General features: G+C 34.4%; 3 protein-coding genes across 3 annotated transcripts; all 3 read left to right on the top strand.

Annotated features, from left to right (window-relative positions):
* Positions 1 to 4343: 4343 nt before the first annotated feature.
* On the top strand, positions 4344 to 8515 carry LOC140874753 (protein NRT1/ PTR FAMILY 1.2-like). Its single transcript, XM_073278132.1, has 4 exons — positions 4344 to 4588; positions 6113 to 6330; positions 6832 to 7385; positions 7481 to 8515. The coding sequence occupies exons 1-4, from the start codon at positions 4465 to 4467 to the stop codon at positions 8307 to 8309; spliced, it is 1725 nt and encodes a 574-aa protein (XP_073134233.1). The 5' UTR covers positions 4344 to 4464; the 3' UTR covers positions 8310 to 8515.
* A 4978-nt stretch (positions 8516 to 13493) lies between these two features.
* LOC140874754 (protein NRT1/ PTR FAMILY 1.2-like) lies at positions 13494 to 19244 on the top strand. Its single transcript, XM_073278133.1, has 4 exons — positions 13494 to 13788; positions 16831 to 17048; positions 17550 to 18103; positions 18199 to 19244. The coding sequence occupies exons 1-4, from the start codon at positions 13680 to 13682 to the stop codon at positions 19025 to 19027; spliced, it is 1710 nt and encodes a 569-aa protein (XP_073134234.1). The 5' UTR covers positions 13494 to 13679; the 3' UTR covers positions 19028 to 19244.
* On the top strand, positions 19054 to 23190 carry LOC140872716 (uncharacterized). The gene is made up of 7 exons (XM_073275590.1): positions 19054 to 19072; positions 19806 to 19895; positions 21155 to 21403; positions 21487 to 22007; positions 22075 to 22649; positions 22713 to 22878; positions 22984 to 23190. Exons 1-7 carry the CDS (start codon positions 19054 to 19056, stop codon positions 23188 to 23190), a joined length of 1827 nt encoding a protein of 608 aa, XP_073131691.1.
* The last annotated feature ends 618 nt before the right edge of the window (positions 23191 to 23808 follow it).

The raw sequence follows: 23808 nt of genomic DNA, 5'->3' as shown, positions 1-23808 counted from the left end.
TCGTAAAACTCGGCAGGTATGACCCGACGACATTATGGTCAAAGAGATATTTAAATTTGATTTACTTTACGGAAGCATGTTGGACCCTAATCTAAAGTATATAGGCTGAAAACCTTGCGCAACCAATAGTTCTTCACGAAATGAACTGGTTCGATAAGTAAAACAATGTCAAAGTACAAAAGATTAGTTAAATACTTGTTTAATAAAAATTGGGGACCACTAGGGAGTGCAAACTAAAAAATTTGAATGTAGGGAGTTAGGAAAAATTTATGTTTAGGTTTAGGAATTTTAAAATAATTACCCCTTAAATCAACGATTTTTCTTATATATCAATATTTCATAAATACTAGATACTCTTGGATTATAATAAAAACAAGAACTGAAAAAAATATTAGTGGTTATTTTGAGTAATAGTTAATATAAAATATTAATTTATTAAATTTAAATTTGTAAAGTGTAGGAGATGATTGATGTCTTTTCAACTACTTTCTTGGAAATGCAATCAATTAATGTGGTGAGAGATAAATTTCAAATTTAAATATAATAATAGATGAAAAGGTTATAATTGTCTTATAACATATGATATTATATGAATATCCTTAATAATGAACCTCAAAATTACCAAAAACTTCATTCTTAGCTGACCAAATTCTGGTCATTTAGCACTGTCCTTAATTTGGGCTCTCGTAATTAACCAACTTTGGAAAGATAACAAATTATTAATTGAATGAGTTTCCGGTTTCTTGGAAAATGGGTAGAAAAAACTGAACTTAATCTTTCGAAGTACAAATTTGGTGTATATCTTTCATTTCCAACTCCTACATCTTGGAAGGCTACGGAAATTAAATGCACGACAAGTTTTATAATCAATTTCGACTTTCATATATATTAAAAAAAAAAAAAACTATCTTAGTAAAAAGGTAATTCTAATTCATTATCAAAAAGTGTTATAAAAATTAAAAAGAGAGATTTTCTTAAATAACTCCCACGGTTATAATAGATAATTGATTGTTAGAATATGTGATTTATTTGACCGTGTCTTTCATATTTTATGTGCACTTCTATATTATATTATAAATACTAAATAGGAGTGCTTGGGTGATATGACATATTTTATTTCTTTCTCTTCTATTCTATTATCTCTTTTGTCTAATTGATCTCTATTAAATTTATAACACCTACCAAATTATTATAATCAATTTTAGTATTAATTAAATTAATTTACCAAAATAATCTTTTATTATATAAAATTACAAAGATATCTTATAAACATTTTTACCCCTAATTCACCATCAATTTCTTCTTTTCAAACTTTCTGTTATTCTCTCATCAATTTCATACAAAAGGAGCTTTGAAGTCCAACTTAATTTTTACACAAATATAATTACTTTAAGTTTATATTACTGTATATCTACATGCATATATACCAAAACATTTTTGTTCCTGCCACATCGTTGAGTATATTGCCTCCAATTAATTGTTCTAATTTTGATTTTTAATTTGTTTTATATTTGGCTTGATTGTGGTCATATTTTGTAATTTTTTTAGTTATGAATATTTTAAATTTGAAATAAGTGTACGATTTGTGATTTATTGGCTATTGCAGTTGTGGAAGTATAATTATGGACATATGTGTTGTTCAAAAAAATAAAAAAAATTATGGACATATGTGGAAATTTTTTTTTAATGTATTAAAGCGTTATATATATTGTAAATGATATATACATATGAAGATGCAATCTATGTATTAGAGTATAATATTTTCCCAAAAATGCGCAGGTATAAATTCACTTGAAAGAATTCATCATATCTTAATTTGGAAAATTTACAAAAATGTGACTGGACATATATAAGAAAAGTTGCACGAACTTTGCTCCGATTTTGACTTGACTACATTATATATATGTTTAGAATTTTTTCGAACAAATTTATTGCTTTACTAGGATTTAGTTTTTTTCCCCAGTTTTCAGATCAATCTTATGAATTCAACTCATCATCCATGCATTTGGACATAATGTGATGAATATTTTTATTTTTTTGAAAGTTCAACAACATTTCATTGACCACAACAAGTCGTGAATTACAACCGATTTAAGAAAGATAGGAATATCTGTCCACGCGCGTTATGATTTATCGTTGATATCATTCTTTCGTCGATTTTTATGTTTATGCATTTAATTTTGGGAAAATTGCAAATTTAGTCCTGTATGTTTGTCACTTTGCGATTTTGGTCCTTTATGTTTTCACATTTCAGTTTTAGTCCTGTATGTTTCGATTTTTGGCAATTTCGGTCCTTTTTCTTCGAAAATGCTGACGTGGCACTGTACACGTCAGCTCCACATCAGCATTGAATTTGTGCCACGTCAGCGCCACATCGGAAAAAGGACTAAAATTGCCAAAAAAATAAAGATAGCGGACTAAAACTGCAATCTGAAAATATAAAGGACCAAAATCGCAAAGTGACAAACATACAGGACCAAAAAAGCAATTTTCCCTTTAATTTTTTGAAGGTTTGATACGCATGATCATAAACTAATCTGCATATAAAGAAGGTGGAGACATAATTGAAATCTTTCAGATCCGAAGAATGAATAAACAAAAATGAAAAAAAGGGAATAAATTAGGTGGACAAAAGATGTCAAATGTCAATTTTATAAAAAAGCCGCATGGCCACATGCTATCTTTGCTATGCGCCATAAAGAGCTCGTGAAATTGGAGCAACAACTTGAGGTTGCACTTATTAGCATTCGAAATATAGAAAAAAATATATTTTAGGATTTTTAAATTAATTATATAAGATATAATTAATGTGTAATGTTTAGTAAAGAAATCATTTTTTTAAAAACAAAAACTCATGTGAGATGGTCTCATGCATGAATCAACTTTATAAGACGTATCTCTTATGAGTTGATTTTTTGTGAGATGGTTATCCGTGAGACGGATCAAACTCATTCATATTTACAATAAAATGTTATACTTTTGACATAAAAAAGTAATACAATATCATGAGTGATCAATTAGGAGATTCGTATCATAAAATTTACCCGTGAGACTGTCTCACACGAGTTTTTTTGATATCTTTTTTTGTTTCACCTATAAAAAAATATTAATTTTTATGAAAAAAAATATTAATTTTTATTTTAATATGGGCATGATTGACCCATTCTTAAAAAATATATATATGACCTTGAAATGGGTTAGAATATCAATTCCATAAGAAAAATCATCTCTAGAATTCTCAATTTTAAAATAACCTCTTTTTTCATTGAAAAATAGTATCATAAAAAATATAATTTCTATGTACAAACCGGGTGACATTATCTAGTAATGAAGTAAATATAAGTGAGAGATCCACTAATATAGTAAATTACTCTCATCTTTAAGATATTCCAAATTTTCTTAGTGAAAATAAGTTTTTTAGTCCAGTAACTTTACCTCATTTGGGTTTTGGTCCATTAACTTTTTGGATGTGGGTTTTGGTACACTAACTTTGCATTTTCAGTGTTTTTTGGTCCAACTGCATACGTGTCAGCTTCTGATTGGTCCACGTAATCGTTTTGGACCAATTAGAAATTGACACGTATGTAGTTGGACCAAAAAACACTGAAAATGCAAAGTTAGTGTACCAAAAACCACATCCGAAAAGTTAATGGACCAAAACCAAAATATGAACAAGTTAATGGGCCAAAAAACTTATTTTTCCATTTTCTTATTACCCTTTCTATCACAATTTATAAAAAAAAACACTCAAAATATAAAAACTAGATTAAAAAAAAGACTACTATAATAAAATCATATTTCACATAAAAATTTATTAGCAAAAATATACAGATTTAATAGTTCTATACTTTATCTTAAAAATGAGAGACATTTATGATCATCAAATATAAGTTTGCTAATAGTGATTAAGTAATTTAATTATTTCATCTATCAAAATATAAAAATATAATAAAATCAAAACGTAAAAACAATATTTTAAAAAAATGGATAGATCATCAATGAGATGGTCTCATCCATCTATGTTTGTGAGACGATCGACTCAATTTATAGATATAGCGCAGCTAGTGAAAAAGTAATATTTTCGTCATAAAAAAATAATATTTTTTTTCATGGATCGGACCGAGTAAGAAATTCGTCGATATCACAAGAGTTTTGTGTTAAAAATATCAAACAACAATCCTAATTACGTTTCAATATATCGAAAAATATTAGATTCAATTGTCAACTAAAGAGAAATACACGGTCTGCCAACGTAGGAACCAAGCATTAATTCACTTCATAATTATATATTGTGACACATGCATTGCAATTTGCACATAAGATCCATTCCTCACTCAATCGCTTCCATGTATTCGCAACGCAGCTCTCTTTTCCTCTGAATCCTCGCCTATACATGTAAAAAAAAAAAAAAAACACACACACTTGTGTGTTTCTGTGCTCTGCAAATTCATCAAGAACCCGAAAATGATCGAAGAAGGAGAAGAGCCTCTTCTGGAGTTGGGGAGGAGCCGTACAAATGACGAGGATGACGACGACGACAACAACGATGCCAACAAGGGTGGCTTCAAAACTTTGCCATTTATCATTGGTAGGTATCAGTACTCTTGTATTTTCTGTATCTGTAACTTTCCACACCAATTTCCATATTTTCTTGCTTATAACATAAATTCAATATCCAGACGAGTAATGTTTGTAATTTTTAAAAATAAATAAATGATCATATCAAAGTAGTTGGTTGGAGGTAACTTTTCGAGGTAACTTGCCTTTTAAAAATGAATTAAATGTGATTACCACGAAATATGGTAATCATTCCTTTTTCCAATCACGTGAAATTCACATTGACTAAATTGCTTAACCCTCGAATCCTATTTACGGTCGGAGAAATTTCATAGCGAAGATTTCGAGCAGTGCAGCTAAATTCGGGAATGTTTATGTTTTTGCATTTGAGATGTTCGCGTGAACATCTCAAATGCAAAACAAATTCGGTCGTTGGATCCCATACGGGCACTGTTCGAATGAGATAGCATAGACTGCTCCGCTAAATTCATGAATTGAGCTAAGAAACATTAATAATTTTTCATTAATTCACAGGAAAGTTGAGCATGAATGGTTACAGTAGTACTATCACCTACGCATCCACTTGTATTTTCTCCATTAATGATAAAATGATACAAATTTACATAGTTTGGTGTGGGACATAACCCCACATACGGAATTGATAACACCCCATTTTCGTCTAGTGTTTGTCTCGTCCTGTACAAATTATATATTGTTTGAAATACAACACCTAATCCTTGCGGTGGGTAAATATATTGCTACACCATCTACTATATGTAGCTCACACATTTTGTGCAGTGAATAACGTTTCCCCGGCCAACGATGGGACGTGATGTGATCTGTCATATACTCAGAGATTATTTACAAAAGATTATACTTTTTGAAAAGTTATTAAATTTATAGATTATAAAAAAAGTAAGAAAAATCAAAAGTTGATAGTGTTTGAAAACAAATGTGAAATCTAAAAATAAAGTTGGGTTAGTGTTTGATAAATAAGTGATTAAAGTGATTTTAAATTGACTTTTATTTTTATTAGAATCACTTTTGGAGAATCATAATCACCATATGACTAGTTTTTGGATTTTAATTAAGTCACCCATAAGCTAACACATAATTTGGGTTTAAAAAACACACAAAAGTTATTTTTAAGTCATAATCTAAATTTTAACAATCATGTTTTTTTAGTGATTGCAAACACTCTTTTACTAATACTCTGGTTCGTTCCGGCTTGCCGCATGCAGTTCTCCTCCATGATCATTGATTAATCAAGTAATCGACAAAATGAATAATTTCACTACGAACCAGAGTATTAAATTTCAACTTTTTGAGTGAAAGAATTACATCAAATTTTTTAAATTGCGAAAGAATTATCTTTAATTTTTACAGTTTGCAAATACTGTCTTAGCTTGTTGAAATTACATCAAATTTTTTAGACAAGATCAAATAAGGGAAACTAAGGATGAAACCAAGTATTGAATTTCAACATTTTTAGTTTCTCATGACCTTTTTATCCCTTTATCTATATTTGTGTTGATTTTTTTTTTTATAATTATAGGGGCTGAAGGATTGGAGAAGATGGCAACGTATGGGCTGACTCCAAATATGACAATTTATTTGATGGGACAGTATCATATGGGAATAACCACTGCATCAAATGTATTCTATCTTTGGTCGTCAGCAACAAATTTCATGCAAATTATCTGGGCTATCATTGCAGATTCTTTCTTTGGCCAATTTTATACCATTGGATTTGGAACAATAATTTGCTTTCTGGTAATTTAATTTCTTGTTTAGTGCCTATTTACTTGATACGAAAATCATGAACAAAATGGTAGTTTGATGAACTAGGAGTGTAAATTAATCGATCATGTTCGCGAGTTTTTCTAGCCGAGTTGATAAATTTGATTCGAATTCGAACTTATCGAATTCGAGCCAAAATTAATTTGTTCGATAGTTCGCGAGCATCAATATTTTATTAATATAATATAATGATATGTCAAATATATATAAAACTTTTTCGCACATTTCCAGCTTTTGAACAAGTTTTCAAACCTTAATATTCGAGCAATAGTTTGAATAGTTCACGAATATTTCGAGTCGAACTCGAACTTTATTTTGAGTCGATCTCGAGCCAAAATATTTGAAATTTTCGAGCTTTGAATCGAACTCGAAATCACATAAATTTAATTCGAGCCGAATTTGAATATTAAAATTTTACTGCTATTTAGCTTGATTCGGCTTGTTTGCACCCTATTGTGTACTATATAATTGCAGGGTTCGATTCTTATGTGGTCAACTACGATAATCCCAAATGCGAAACCGCCTCCATGCGATGAATATTCCAGCACCAATGGCTGCTCCCCCACATTCTCCCAGTTTGTGTTCCTGTGCAGCTCGCTCGGCCTGATTTCCATCGGAGCTGGAGGAGTCCGATCCTCGTGTTTAGCCTTCGGTGCGAATCAACTCCGAAAAAATGGAAAATTCAACAAGACATCACGTGTAAAAGATAGCTATTTCAGCTGGTACTATGTGTTCTACACTTTCTCCGTCCTCATAGCCTTAACATGTGTCGTTTACATCCAAGACAACTTGGGATGGAGAGTCGGTTTCGCCGTCCCCGCCTTGCTGTTGTTGTTTGCCGTTTTTCTCTTCTTCTCGGCTTCCTTATGGTACATCAAACCGGAGAGTAAAACAAGCTTGGTAACCGATTTGGTTATGGTGGTCGTAGCTTCTTGCAGAAACTGGCATCTCAAACTCTCTGATGGGAGAGATGTAGTGTATCATCACAAGAACGGCTCCTCAAATATTCGTCCCAGTGGGAAACTCAGGTGTGTACGAGATTCAGAGTGATAAGATTTATCATTTGGAAATGTTAACACATGAAATTTTGAATGAGATTTATCATTGTTTTGAATGTTTCCAGGTTTCTTAACAAGGCTTGCATGGTTAAAGATCCACAGTCCCACACAAGGGCTAATGGGTTAGCTACAAATTCGTGGAATCTCTGCACGCTAGAACAGGTCGAAGAGCTAAAATCGCTACTCAGAGTAATCCCGATGTGGTGTTCAGGAATGATCATGAATGTAAACGTTAGCCAGGTTTCATTTCAAGTACTCCAAGCCGCATCAATGAACCGAAAAATATCGTCTTTCGAGTTTCCTGCGGCCTCATTTAGCACATTGTCAGTGCTATCGGTCATAATATGGGTCATTCTCTACGATCGTGTGTTCCTTCCATTAGCATCCAGAGTCAGGGGCCGGCGGGTTCGGATCAGTCCTAAAACAAGAATGGGAGTTGGGATATTTCTCTCATTTACTTCCATGTTGGTCACAGCTGCAGTGGAAAGCATCCGGCGAACAGTAGTTGCTGCCAACATGTCTGCATTGTGGCTCTTACCACAATATTGCCTCACAGGCTTTGCAGAGGGCTCCAACGTTGTCGCACAAAACGAGTTCTATTTTTCGGAACTTCCAAGAAGTATGTGGAGCATAGCTGCAACACTGAATGGGATTGGGATGGCTTTGGCGAATTTGGTTGCGAGTTTTATACTTAATAGTGTTGATGTGATCTCCAAAGAAGCCGGGCACCAGAGCTGGATTTCGGACGATATCGATAAGGGTCGCTATGATTATTACTACTTGGTTCTTGCGGGGTTGAGCATGGCTAATATGTTGTATTTTCTTGTTTGTAGCAACGCTTATGGTCCATTGAAAGGGGAAACAAATCTTGCGGAAGAAGAGAATGAGTCCTGAGTACTCCTGAGTCTTGTTTCCCAGAAATGTATATCTTAGATTCTGGTAGGGGTTAATAATGTAGTTAAAATAATTAAGTCCATGAATGATATCTTTGGCGTGACGTACTTTTATCTGCATAGGCTGCATGTGCTAGCTCTATTCCCCCAAAATCGGACTTTGTACATTTGTTATTATCTTACATTTAAGGTTGTAAGTTGTAACGCATTTCATCCCAAAATTATCCATATTTTCTTATAAGAATTAGATGTCTATATTTAACAAGCATTACAATCCTTTTTAGTACTAACTTGATCCAACCATTATTATGAGTTAAATCGATCATGACCACGGTACAAACAAGTTAAAAGTAAAAAAATTTCATGCGATCATTAAGGCATCGTCCATGGTGCATCCAAAATGGAGTATTTATCATTAAATGTGGAATATATTGAAAAATTATGGACCTTGCATTAAATGTCCACTCTAGAAGCAATGTTGTAAGGGAGCTCATTTTTTTTTTTTTGACGTAATCGAACTCCTGACCTCTCTCTCTCTTTTTGAGAGTACAAATACAATATTTATCTAGATTACAATGTAATGAGGTAACTGTTTGCATTACAGATGAGACTTGAGTGTGGACTCGAGACATATGTTTATCTCGAGCAGGAGAACTACAAAAAAAACTTCTAAATCTACCTAAATAATGAATTATAAAAACTATCTGCAACTAGCGAGGATCGAACCTGAGTCCAATTAGTCTCAAAGCCTCAAGTACTTGTGCACAAGTAATTGAAAAGTACTGACTTGAAATTTGGAATCTACTCAAGTAATTGTGTTTTTTGATTGCGTTCAATTACTTGATCACTAGTTGAATTGTTATATTTATTTGAAATCTGGCACTCGGGAGAGAATATCTTGAATAGGATCATTCGAAAATACATTGTTGAATGTTTATATATAGTTCGGAAGGCGTATAATGTTAACAAAGCTTGAATAAAAACATTGTTTTCACATATCATTAAGTTTAGATTTTTAATAGGGATATTGAAATCAAAGCTTAATTGATACATTCTATTTGTTACTTGAGAAAGAAAAATAAAAACAAATAAGTGTTCTTGGTTATTAAACAAGCATGGAATTCATGAACATAAATTAATTAGAAGTAGTTGTTGTCGAAACTAAGTGAAATCAAAACCTCTAAATATTTTTTCTCATTGATATTTTCTCATTGTATTGTTTGCTCATCAGTTTTCTTGGTTAATTTATTTAAGTTTGAAAAAAATCTCATAATTAATTTTCTAAATAAAGTCTAGCCTATTTTAATTATATACATTGATATAATTTTCAATACATACTCCTCGTGGGAACGATACTTTACTCACTAAATATTAAACTTGACATCACGCACTTGCGAGCAAAAAAATACGCAACAAAAATGAAGCTGAAGTTGCGATTCTACGTCAGAGTAACTGATGTCTGGGTTAATTGATTTGAGATAATTCTCGTACATGCTGCAGTTGTATAAGTTACAAACGGAAAATCGAATCATTTATTTATGAGGCAAAATTTATTTAGTACGAAATAATATATCATTCATTGCTTATGTAACGAAAGGCTTGATCTCGACACAATTAATCAGAACATACGTAGCGACAATATGATATTCGTCGTTCTCAAGGTGCCTAGATTTAGAACCCCCAATAGATCTACCTGACATTTTGAATATCGAAAGATTATCTATGTCATGTTCGTTCATGTCATCCAACGGTTGTCTCATTTTCATTCTTTCTCTTGTTTTGATGGAGTTGTTGAAGTATTGTTGACAAAAAATCGATGCTTCTCTAACCAAATAAGCATTGCAAATTGATCCTTCGACGCGGGCTTTGTTGTGAACAATTTTTTTCAATTTCCTCAAGAATCTTTCGAACAGATACATCCATCTGAACTGCATTGGCCCAGCAACAAGGGCTTCGTACGGGAGATGTAAGCAAAGATGTTCCAACGAATAAAAGAAAATTGGTGGAAATATCTTTTCAAATTTACAAAAAATTAGTGGTATATGTTCATTCAATTGTATCACGTCACTAAATTTGATATTTCTTGCATTTAAGTTCGCGAAAAATAAACTCAACTCCGTCAAAACCTCTCACACTTTTCTTAGTAATAGCTCTTTGAAGGACACATGTATAAGTCGTTGCATGAACACATGACAGTCACGACTTTTCATACCAAACATATGTAACTTGCTCATGTCGATACACCTAGACATTTTGGAAACATAGCCATCTGAGAAACGAACATCTTTCAACCATCGACAAAGAACATGTCTCGCATTTTTTTCAAGGGAATAAATTTCTTTTGAATATCTCCCGATATCAATATCTGGATGCAATTCTTGTCGGATATACAATTCGACAAGATCACCCCTAGATTTTGCATTATATTTAGTTTTCCCTTGCACATTCATTACGGTGTTGAAGATATTATCAAACACATTCTTCTTAATATGCATTACGTCCAAATTGTGTCTTACCAAGTTCGATCTCCAATAAGGTAACTCCCAAAAAATACTTCTCTTTCTCCACCCACATTGAAGAAATTTACACAATTCTTTGTTCGTGTTGACATCATCAACCTCATAAGAAGGTAGAAACCGAATGAGTCCAACTCGTTAAGTAACTCATCTCCTGTTTTTGGGGCAGAGGCATTATGAAACACGGTTCACCCATAAATGAAAAAGTTTCTGCTACAATGCAATGGATGGTCTTCGGACAGGAACTTCATGTGATTGTCAAACTAAGATGTTTTCCACTACTTGGTAGGGTGAACACCTCTGAGTCTGACAAGAAGTGTGGGCAAGATTTTTTGCCAGTTGTGCTCCAGGCAGATAACATTGCGTACGCAGAAAAATCACTAAAATGACCTCATTCTAGCATCTATAAATAGTGTATAAACTATCAATGGACATTCACATAAAAGAGGTAGAATCATGCAAATTTTGGTATTGTTGCAAATTGTTCACGTAAGAAATGAAAGACTTCATAGGCATTTCAAATCAATTCTTGTTCCAGATTTGAGGTCGAACGTAAGCGGGCTTATATTTTAAAATTTTATGTATGCTTTAAAATTTTGATCGCTCGTATAAATTTTGAAATCCTTGGTATGTACTTCTATTCATGATACGGTTTTATTAAAAGTGTTTTTGACACTGTTATGACTCGAATTAGGAGTGATAAGGAAATTTCCGAAACATGATAAGATATGATAAGACCTTGATGCGATAGGTTATAATAACCGATTAAGGCCTCGTCCCCTTAGAGGAGTAACAATTAGGGACTGATCATCATATATCATGATTAAGGAGATGAATTTCAGTGTCGGGCCAAGTTAAGTTCAGTCATGTCAAGTTTCGTTATGATGTTTTTGCTATGCTATGTTATGATAAGACATGCTATGATATGATTATGTTTTGAAATATGACAAGCTTCTAATCCAAGTATGAGTTTTCCAAATGAATATATATATATATATTTATTTATTTTTCGTATGATCGATCGGCCCCCACTTGCTGAGCGACACCCAGATCGCTCACCCCCTTACTTTCCTCCCCAGATAAAAATGATGAAGAACTTGAAGATGAAGAGCATAGCTAATATTGGACTGACGAAAAAGAAAAAATTTAGAAGTGCTTCTATTATTTGAGTTTCTTGTCCCTATGATGATAAGTTTTAGCTTCCGCTGATAGAAGTGTCAAAATAGGTTAAGTCCGTCGGGTTGGCCCGTCCCGCCATACAAAATTGGTGGGTTGGGTTGGCAATTTCCCAACCAGCCTAAAAGGTGGGCCGGCCCGCACCGCCCAGCCTAAAGGTGGGTTGTGGTGGGTTGCAGGTTGGCCCGCAAAAACCCGCCAATTTACATGTAAACCCGTCGGGTTGACCCGCCCCACCACCTAAAATAGGTGGGTTGGGTTGATGTTTTTCCAACCCGCCTAAAAGGTTGACCGGCCCACCTCGCCCCGCCTAATGGTGGGTTACGGCGGGTTGTGGGCCGGCCCATCCCACTGGCCCATTTTCACACCTCTATCCGATGATGTATTTGATTTAAGATTTTATTTATGGGATGTAAGAGCATAGAAATATCCGTTTGCAATTCTTTCTGTGTTATTTGAAGTGGTTTGTCAAACATCGAAACTTAGATATTCCAGATACTAACAAAATATTTAGATGATAAAAAATTATCATTAATATAAAATTATTTAATTCTAAATACATCAATTTAACTTACTAAATTAAATTATTAATATTCATTTATATATTTTACTTCATATATAAATAAATTCCAAATAAATGTATTAATGTAAAAGATTTAAGTCTTTAATTAATTTTTTAAATACAAGTTAATCATTATCAATAATAATTAAATATAAACATAATAATTTACAAACACAATAATTTACACACAAACATAATAACACAAACCCACAAATTTACACACACGCACACACGCACACAGACACATATTCACACACACACACACACACACACACACACAAATTTAAACTTTATCTTAACCCGCACACACACAAATTTAAATTCACACCCACGGTTTATCTTAACCCGTCGCAAATTTAAACGATTCAATTATTGAATTACTTTATGCGACTATTTGAGATAAAACTGTCGCAATAAATTGTTGCACGTTGAACGGTTCAATATTTGGATAAAATCGTCGCATTTTCCAACACATGCAGCGTACAATTAATAAACGTGTTGGAAATTTAAGCACATAAAATAATGGAAATTGCAACGGTTTTTCATAACCATCGCATATTGCGACGTTTTCTATCACACATTTTGCATCGTGGGCACGTTTGCGACGCTTTTTTAAATGTCGTCGCTGTTTAATAAACCGTCGCATAATATGTGCTATGGGTTTTTTTAAACCGTCACAATTATTTTGTTTTGAATTTTTGAATTTTTTTTCCACGGTTTTTTAAATTACGTTGCAAAGTTTGCTACGGTTTGAAAAAATCGTAGCAATTGATCCTTTTTTTCTTGTAGTGCTAGAAGCTCTCTCAAACACTACATTAATCATACGTTTGTTTTGGCTGTAAAAAAATGTCAACTAAAGAGAAATACACAGGGTCCGCCAACGTTATACGAACCAAGCATTCATTTTATTAAATATTGTGATGTGATATTATCCCATTCACATGCATTGCACATAAGATCCATTCTTCCCTCAATCGCTTCCATGGATTTGCAACGCAGCTCTCATGATATTTCCTCTGAATCCTCGCCTAATTTCTTTTGTATTATATTATACATGTAAAAAAAATACACACACGTGTGTGTTTCTGTGCTCTGCAAATTCATCAAGAACTCGAAAATGATCGAAGAAGGAGATCAAGAACCTCTTCTGGAGTTGGGGAGCCGTACTAATGGCGACGACGACGATAACAACAAGGGTGGCTTCAAAACTTTGCCATTTATTATTGGTAAGCATCAGTACTACTCTTGTATTTTAATTCTGTATGATCTGTAACTTTCCACATTAATTTCTATTTCTTGATTGAAATTAATCTGACATTCTTTAACTAGATATTTCACTCGCAATTTGTTCTGCTTTTGACTCAAACATAAATTCAATCTCTAGACGAACAGTAGTGTTGACAGTTTACTTTTAAAAATAATTGACGACTTGTCAAAGTAGTTAAGGTTCAAGGTAACTTGTCTCTTGGTAATCATTATTCCTTTTACAATCACGTGAAACTCATACTTAAGATGTTCGCACAAACATCTAAAAAAAATGAGGTATACCTCTCCTGATGTAGCATAGATCAACCTCTCTATTGATCCTATTTACGGTCAGAGAAATTTCATCGGTAGTACTACTATATATCACCTACGCATCCAGGCCACTTGTATCTTCTGATCCATTAATGATAATTAAAGTGATACATAGGTTGGTGTGGGGCATACGGAATATAATTGATATCTCACCCATTTTGGTTTAGTGTTTTTAAGACAACTACATCGAATCCCGAGGTACAAATTAATTATATATTATCATGTGTGAGATACAACTTAATTCACCTACCTAATATTCCTTGCGGTGGGTAAACGCTAGCTACGCTACTCCATGCATATATAGTAGCTCACACATTTTGTGGGGCTTCATGCGCAGTACTACTGATGCGATCTGCCATTCTCACTTATACCAAATATATATATATGGCTGCAGTGTACCCATGCATTTTTTTTGTTTGTTTGTTTGTGCGCAAGATTTCAAACAAAAAAATTAGATGGTGGGGATGGAAGTAATTTCGTCCCTAAGATGAAGGGTGTAGATAATTTGGGTGGAGGAGAACCTAAGATAAAAAGTTGTTTGGATACCTTACAATTGACCAAAACAATCACACTCAACACCGTATAATTTATCACGACGAGAAATATATTTTTTTGTCATGTTATTTTTATTTTTTGATTTTTTTTATCGGAGTCTATCGTATTTCCGAACATGAAAGGACTGAAAATGAAATCGAATACAAGTTAAAACATAAAAATAAAATAAAAATAATATACAAGTTACATAACTAAATTTGAAAATTCAACCAAATATGACCAATAATGAAAAAAAAGGCAAATCACATTATCAAAAATAAAAATTCATCAATAAGAGGACCAATTTTATTAAATATTTTTTAAAACTATTTTGTAAAAGAAAATGTCGGTATACATGGTATTATATCGATACCGTACCGAATTTCGGTAAGAACGGTATGGATTTATATCATACCAAAATTTTGGTATACCGACATTTCGGTATGTCAAAATTTTCGATACGGTATCGATATTGAAAATTTCGATACGCAGTATTCGTTGAATATCGCGATATACCGTACCGAATCACCCCTAATATTTTTATCCATACGTCTTTATTACTTTATTTATCATTCAAATTACAAATCCTTCGATTATCATGTCCACCAACCACAAACCAAACAGTCCGGAGCCCATACCTAGTATATCCATACATGTTGCGGATTTTGCCAAAAGAGGGGACCCAATCTCATTTCTAGATCAAAATTCTTTACGACAAGAAATTAAGTGATTCTTCCTCATCCAGTCGTACCCATCTAATGCAATATCAATACAAATAAAATGAACCATTAATTTTCAATCGATTGGGATATGGAGTACTTAATAATATTCTAAGTACCTTAGTATGTGAGGCCATACAATGAATTCTGGTGCATGCGTTCTCCTTGTAACCCTATTTAATTTGAAATCTTTCAGTGAGAAATCAATTCGATGGCGTTACATTGTGTATCTAGCATTGTTAGGAATCAATCCGAAATTTGAAGATCGAGAATTCATCGGGCAAATGAAATACACAGATAAGAACAATAATCCCAGAAAGCAGATAAAACCAACGCACACAGATCAATCAACCAACTCACGCGAAAGCGATTAAACGACGCAAGTATTTACGTGGTTCGGCAAAGACTTGCCTACGTCCACGGGAGAGCAACACACACACTTTTATTAATCAACAACAGAACAATCCAAGTTCAAGAACAGAGCTTATTACATAGATGGACAACGAAAAACTCTCAAGCTAGATACAGACTCAATTCAAGCTTTTGATACTTGAATTCTTCCCGTCACAATCTACGCTTAGTTTTCTCTCCTCCGAAATCTCTCTTTTCTTCTCTCAATATATTCTGAAGAATTTGATTTTCTGTTTTCTTCTTTTCGGTCAGCTTCCATCTGCTTATATAGAGAATTAGACCGACTTTCATCTTGGGCTTTAGGTCAACAGTAACTTATGACCCAATTATAAAGTCAACATGGTCCAGCCCGATAAGTCTTCATTCATCAGTTTAATCTGCCCTTGTATTTCGATCTGCATCGATCTGCCAGCAAGCGTATAGCTTCTTGGACACTTCATCTAACTTCTAACCAAGTCACAATACTCGAGCAATCTATCTGCATGAACTCATCCGAAAACTCATCTGACCATCACATCGATCTGATCCCAGTATACGATCTGGCCATGAACTCATCTGATCACCGAGCTCATCTGATCTGTACTATCCGATCCGATCTCTTCTTTATTTCCATTCAATCTGATACAAGCATACTTCAACAAGCATGATTCTTCAAGAACATAAAATGTTAATTGAGAGCTGTATTTCCTCCGTTCCGGCTTGCCGCATGCAGTTCTCCTCCATGATCATTGATTAATCAAGTAATCGACAAAATGAATAATTTCACTACGAACCAGAGTATTAAATTTCAACTTTTTGAGTGAAAGAATTACATCAAATTTTTTAAATTGCGAAAGAATTATCTTTAATTTTTACAGTTTGCAAATACTGTCTTAGCTTGTTGAAATTACATCAAATTTTTTAGACAAGATCAAATAAGGGAAACTAAGGATGAAACCAAGTATTGAATTTCAACATTTTTAGTTTCTCATGACCTTTTTATCCCTTTATCTATATTTGTGTTGATTTTTTTTTTTATAATTATAGGAGCTGAAGGATTGGAGAAGATGGCAACGTATGGGCTGACTCCAAATATGACAATTTATTTGATGGGACAGTATCATATGGGAATAACCACTGCATCAAATGTATTCTATCTTTGGTCGTCAGCAACAAATTTCATGCAAATTATCTGGGCTATCATTGCAGATTCTTTCTTTGGCCAATTTTATACCATTGGATTTGGAACAATAATTTGCTTTCTGGTAATTTAATTTCTTGTTTAGTGCCTATTTACTTGATACGAAAATCATGAACAAAATGGTAGTTTGATGAACTAGGAGTGTAAATTAATCGATCATGTTCGCGAGTTTTTCTAGCCGAGTTGATAAATTTGATTCGAATTCGAACTTATCGAATTCGAGCCAAAATTAATTTGTTCGATAGTTCGCGAGCATCAATATTTTATTAATATAATATAATGATATGTCAAATATATATAAAACTTTTTCGCACATTTCCAGCTTTTGAACAAGTTTTCAAACCTTAATATTCGAGCAATAGTTTGAATAGTTCACGAATATTTCGAGTCGAACTCGAACTTTATTTTGAGTCGATCTCGAGCCAAAATATTTGAAATTTTCGAGCTTTGAATCGAACTCGAAATCACATAAATTTAATTCGAGCCGAATTTGAATATTAAAATTTTACTGCTATTTAGCTTGATTCGGCTTGTTTGCACCCTATTGTGTACTATATAATTGCAGGGTTCGATTCTTATGTGGTCAACTACGATAATCCCAAATGCGAAACCGCCTCCATGCGATGAATATTCCAGCACCAATGGCTGCTCCCCCACATTCTCCCAGTTTGTGTTCCTGTGCAGCTCGCTCGGCCTGATTTCCATCGGAGCTGGAGGAGTCCGATCCTCGTGTTTAGCCTTCGGTGCGAATCAACTCCGAAAAAATGGAAAATTCAACAAGACATCACGTGTAAAAGATAGCTATTTCAGCTGGTACTATGTGTTCTACACTTTCTCCGTCCTCATAGCCTTAACATGTGTCGTTTACATCCAAGACAACTTGGGATGGAGAGTCGGTTTCGCCGTCCCCGCCTTGCTGTTGTTGTTTGCCGTTTTTCTCTTCTTCTCGGCTTCCTTATGGTACATCAAACCGGAGAGTAAAACAAGCTTGGTAACCGATTTGGTTATGGTGGTCGTAGCTTCTTGCAGAAACTGGCATCTCAAACTCTCTGATGGGAGAGATGTAGTGTATCATCACAAGAACGGCTCCTCAAATATTCGTCCCAGTGGGAAACTCAGGTGTGTACGAGATTCAGAGTGATAAGATTTATCATTTGGAAATGTTAACACATGAAATTTTGAATGAGATTTATCATTGTTTTGAATGTTTCCAGGTTTCTTAACAAGGCTTGCATGGTTAAAGATCCACAGTCCCACACAAGGGCTAATGGGTTAGCTACAAATTCGTGGAATCTCTGCACGCTAGAACAGGTCGAAGAGCTAAAATCGCTACTCAGAGTAATCCCGATGTGGTGTTCAGGAATGATCATGAATGTAAACGTTAGCCAGGTTTCATTTCAAGTACTCCAAGCCGCATCAATGAACCGAAAAATATCGTCTTTCGAGTTTCCTGCGGCCTCATTTAGCACATTGTCAGTGCTATCGGTCATAATATGGGTCATTCTCTACGATCGTGTGTTCCTTCCATTAGCATCCAGAGTCAGGGGCCGGCGGGTTCGGATCAGTCCTAAAACAAGAATGGGAGTTGGGATATTTCTCTCATTTACTTCCATGTTGGTCACAGCTGCAGTGGAAAGCATCCGGCGAACAGTAGTTGCTGCCAACATGTCTGCATTGTGGCTCTTACCACAATATTGCCTCACAGGCTTTGCAGAGGGCTCCAACGTTGTCGCACAAAACGAGTTCTATTTTTCGGAACTTCCAAGAAGTATGTGGAGCATAGCTGCAACACTGAATGGGATTGGGATGGCTTTGGCGAATTTGGTTGCGAGTTTTATACTTAATAGTGTTGATGTGATCTCCAAAGAAGCCGGGCACCAGAGCTGGATTTCGGACGATATCGATAAGGGTCGCTATGATTATTACTACTTGGTTCTTGCGGGGTTGAGCATGGCTAATATGTTGTATTTTCTTGTTTGTAGCAACGCTTATGGTCCATTGAAAGGGGAAACAAATCTTGCGGAAGAAGAGAATGAGTCCTGAGTACTCCTGAGTCTTGTTTCCCAGAAATGTATATCTTAGATTCTGGTAGGGGTTAATAATGTAGTTAAAATAATTAAGTCCATGAATGATATTTTTGGTGTGAGGTACTTTTATCTGCATAGTCTCCATGTGTGATGTGCTAGCTCTATTTTGTCTGCATAGTCTTGTAATTTTCTTATTATATATCTTACATTTAAGGTTGTAATTAGTTGTAACACATTCATCCCAAAATTATCCATATTTTCTTATAATAAGAATTAGATGTCTATATATTTAACTAGAAAAATTCATCCGTGACAATTGTTGTCACATTTTCTGTTATATTTACAGTTTTTTACTTGTTAAGTTTCTATCAATATTTGTGTGACGGTTTTTTAAACAAGTAAATTATCACACATGTCAAACAATGATTTACACAAGTTTGTGACAGAAGAATTTTTCTCATATTTAATTAGCATTACAATCCTTTTTATTACTAACTTGATCCAACCATTAATATGAATTAAATCGATCATGACCTTCTATGTGATCGCCTACAAACAAGTAAAAAAATAAAAATATTTTATCATTAAGGTATCGTTTATGTCTATGGTGCATTCAAAGATGAATATTTATTATTAAATATGGAATCTATTGAAAAATTATGGACTTTGTATGTAGTAATAAATGTACACTCTAGAAGTGATAGATTTATAATATTTATATTTTCAGTATCATATTTCTCGGGGTTTTTATCTGTTGCATATGTTAATTGGTGCGTTTTTGTCATGTTTTGTAGTTGGAGGAAAGTTTGAGAAATTGAGCAAACTAAAAGAGGTCTTGAGGCAAGGCGTGGGCGCGCTGAGTTACTACGATGTTACTGTTTGGTGTAAATAGAAAATTTCAGAATTTGAGAAGAAAATACCATATTTTAGGAATTCTAAATTATGGTATTTAATATATGGATGACTTTTTAAAGATTTGAAGTTTTTGGATAAAGATATTCTCTAATTTACCTTGTAGATAATATTATCTTTTCCTAGACTTTTTTGAAAAAAATCTACTCTCTCATTATAGTTTTACACGTTAGTTTTGAGGAGGAGAGACAGATTTCTGTTCCTGCGTTCTACACTTTCTGCACGGCAAAAGACAGTAAATATTTTCTTCTTCTTTTCTTCTTCATAATTTCTAAGTTTAATGTTTTGTATTTTTTTAGAAATTATGAAGCCAACTATGCTTGGCTAAGTTTTTAATTCTGATTCAAGGATATTTTCAGGTATTTCGATTATCACTGTGAGGTTATGTGTTTAAATTGATGTTCTTGTCTGTTTCTAGTATTTGTTAATTTATGATTTATTTCATGAAAGTTGTGAGTCGATTAATCTGACAAATTAATTTGATTTATGATTTTCTATTGCTAACCAAGAATTCAGTGATCCGTAATTGTCATGAATGATTGGTACTTAAGTAGCGATAGATTAGGTGTGTTGTGCTATCATGGCATGTTTGATCTAAATAAATTAACGAAACTAGGTTTAACAATTGCAGCTATCTCGATTGTTAGATTTTAGGATTAACTGTTCTCACAAATCGAAAAGCTATTTTTAATCCACATGGAACGCTATCGTGCCCATTGGGTTATTGATAAGTTTTGACTGGATGCTGGGTTTGGTCAATTAAAATAGGAGAACACAAAAATCTTAGTGGCTATCCCTATGATTTTAAGGTTAATTGCTAGAATTGCATGAATAAATTATTTGTTAGCCGATGATCAGTGATATAATTTGAATACGGAAATTTCTTGAATCAGAGTTTGGTAAAATATTTGAATTTCTCATTTAATTATTTGCACCTTCTTATTTATTTAATTATTGCATTCGTCTTAATTTTTTATTTTATTACTGCAAATCACAAAACCCCCCTTTTAGTTACATTCACTTGAAAGAAATAAATACCCGTTCCCTGTGGATTCGACCCTGATCACCACTACACTCGTTTTTGTTAAGGAGTAGGTATTTTAAGTTTGTTGGCTGACGACAGGCCTATCAAATTTTGGTGTCGCTGCCGGGGAGCGGTGTTTATAATTATTTCTTTCGAGTTCTTGTTTTTTAATTGTTATTATTTTTATGCCTCGTTCTTCTCGTACAGGTGAATTAGAATATATTCCAGAGATCGAGAAGACGGCTAAGAGGTTTAGAAAAGAGGCGAGACTACGACGTAACCAAGCATCGATTCCATCTCCTAGTTTGAACGCGGAATTGAACTCGAGCGAATCTGAAAGAGAATCTGACCCCGAGTTTGAAACTGAAGAAAGTGAGACAGAAGAAACAATGGCAGAACCAGCGCAGAGAACCCTCAGGGAGTTGGCTAATCCTAATGTTACTCAACAGCCATTATGCATTCAATTTCCTACTACTGAAGCCAATTTTGAATTAAAATCTGGTTTGTTTCACTTGTTACAAATTTTCGTGGTCTTGCAGGTGAAGACCCGCATAAGCATTTAAAGGAGTTCCATATTGTTTGCACTGCCATGAAACCTCAAGTAATTACAGAGGAACAAATTTCACTGCGAGCTTTTCCATTCTCTCTGGCTGACAAGGCTAAGGATTGGCTCTACTATTTGCCATTTGGAATAATAACAACTTGGAATGGAATGAAGCAGCAATTTCTGGAAAAGTTCTTCCCAGCTTCGAGGGCAGCAAACATTAGGAAGGACATTTGTGGGATCAGACAGTTACAGGGAGAGACTTTGAATGAATACTGGGAGAGATTCAAGAAACTGTGTGCGATCTATCCGCAACATCAAATTTCTGAACAGCTTTTAATTCAGTATTTATATGAGGGATTCTCAGTTTTTGATAGGAACATGGTTGATGCTGCAAGTGGGGGAGCATTAGTGAACAAAACACCTCAAGAAGCAAGTGATCTTATTGCCAACATGGCAGCCAATGCTCAGCAGTTTGGAACAAGGGAAGACAATGCTCCACGACATGTTAAAGAGGTAATTGTTAGTCCAATTGATCAAAAATTAGATTCTTTAACATCTCTTTTGGAAAAATTGGTTATAGGACAAGCACTACAGGTATAATCTTGTGGGATATGTTCGGTTGTTGGACATCCGACGGATATGTGTCCAACATTACAAGAAGATCCAACACAACAAGCCAATGCAATTGGCGGTTTTCCTGGACAACCACAACGTCGATATGACCCATATTCCAATACCTACAATCCGGGATGGAGAGATCACCCGAATTTCAGCTACAAGAACCAAGGAGGACAACAAGGATTTCCACAACAGAATTACAACAAACAACCAGCACCTGCACAACTCAGGTATGTTGCTAGATGAAATTGTCAAGGTCCTTGCATCTAACACTCAGAAATTTCAACAGGAAACGAGGGCCAACATGCAGAATCTAGGAAATCAGATAACTCAATTAGCTACTGCGGTCAGCAACTTGGAGGCTCAAAATTCTGGAAAACTATCATCACAAACGGTAGTAAATCCAAGAGAAAATGCAAGTGCAATGATGTTGAGAAGTGGAAAGAAGATCGAAATTGAGTCTACCTCCCCTATGAAGACTAGTGAAGGAAAGGACATGGAAAAGGAGGCTAAAACACATCCGTGGAGCAAACAAAGGTAAAAACCCACATCCCATTCATCTGATATATCTAATGTGGTTGTTCCTCCTTTTCCCTCTAGGTTGGAAAAATCTAAGAAAACTGACTATGAGAATGAAGTGTTGGAGATGTTTAGGAAGGTGGAAATCAATATACCCTTGATAGATGCAATCAAGCAAATCCCAAGGTATGCTAAATTTTTGAAGGATTTGTGCACTAACAAGAGGAGGCTGAGAGGTGATGAGAAAGTGAGTGTGTGAGAAAATGTATCGGCTGTGATAAAAAAGTCATTACCAAATAAGTGCAAGGATCCAGGTATGTTTACTATGTCTTGTGTTATTGGGAATTTGAAGATTGAGCGTGCCATGTTAGATTTAGGAGCATCCATAAATGTCATTCCATATTCGATTTATTGCGCTCTAAATCTAGGTCCTTTGAAAGAAACTAGGGTAGTGATTCAATTGGCGGATCGCTCTAATGCTTACCCGGAAGGGGTTGTTGAAGATGTCTTGGTGCAGGTTAAGGAATTAATATTTCCCGCGGATTTATATATCTTGTGAATGGAAGAGGACTCCATGTCGAATTCACCTCCAATTCTGTTGGAAAGGCCATTCATGAAGACAGCTAGGACAAAGATTGATGTTGATGATGGTACCCTCTCTGTCGAATTTGACGGAGAGATTGTAAAATTCAATATTTTTGATGCTATGAAGTACCCAAGTGAAAATCATTCTATATGCTCTTTTGATGTTGTTGATTCAATTGTGCAGGAAGTTTTTGAGGAAGAATTTGAGACTGAAAATTTTCAAATGGATGCAAAATTGGAGGTGGAAGGAGACTTAGCTAAGGCTTATGAGATTTCAGAACCAGAAATTGATCAAACGAGGGTAACAAATTCAAGGGTTGAAATTCCATTCTCTCATAAAAAATTGCTACCTTCCGTTTTGCAGGCACCCAAACTAGAGTTGAAGAGTTTGCCAGATCATTTGAAATATATATATCTGGGTGATGAAGAGACTTTACCGGTGATCATCTCAAAGAAATTGACTGAAGATCAGGAAGAGAGGTTGGTCACAGTACTCAAGGAGCACAAAACTGCAATCGGGTGGACTTTAGCTGATATCAAAGGCATAAGTCCGTCGATTTGCATGCATAGGATTCTTTTGGAGGATGATGCC

The sequence above is a fragment of the Henckelia pumila genome, chromosome 1 (assembly GCF_033568475.1).
Source record: "Henckelia pumila isolate YLH828 chromosome 1, ASM3356847v2, whole genome shotgun sequence".
NCBI lineage: Eukaryota > Viridiplantae > Streptophyta > Magnoliopsida > Lamiales > Gesneriaceae > Henckelia > Henckelia pumila.
The sequence above is the reverse complement of the archived record's forward strand: the minus strand, read 5'-3'. Positions and strand labels throughout refer to the sequence as shown.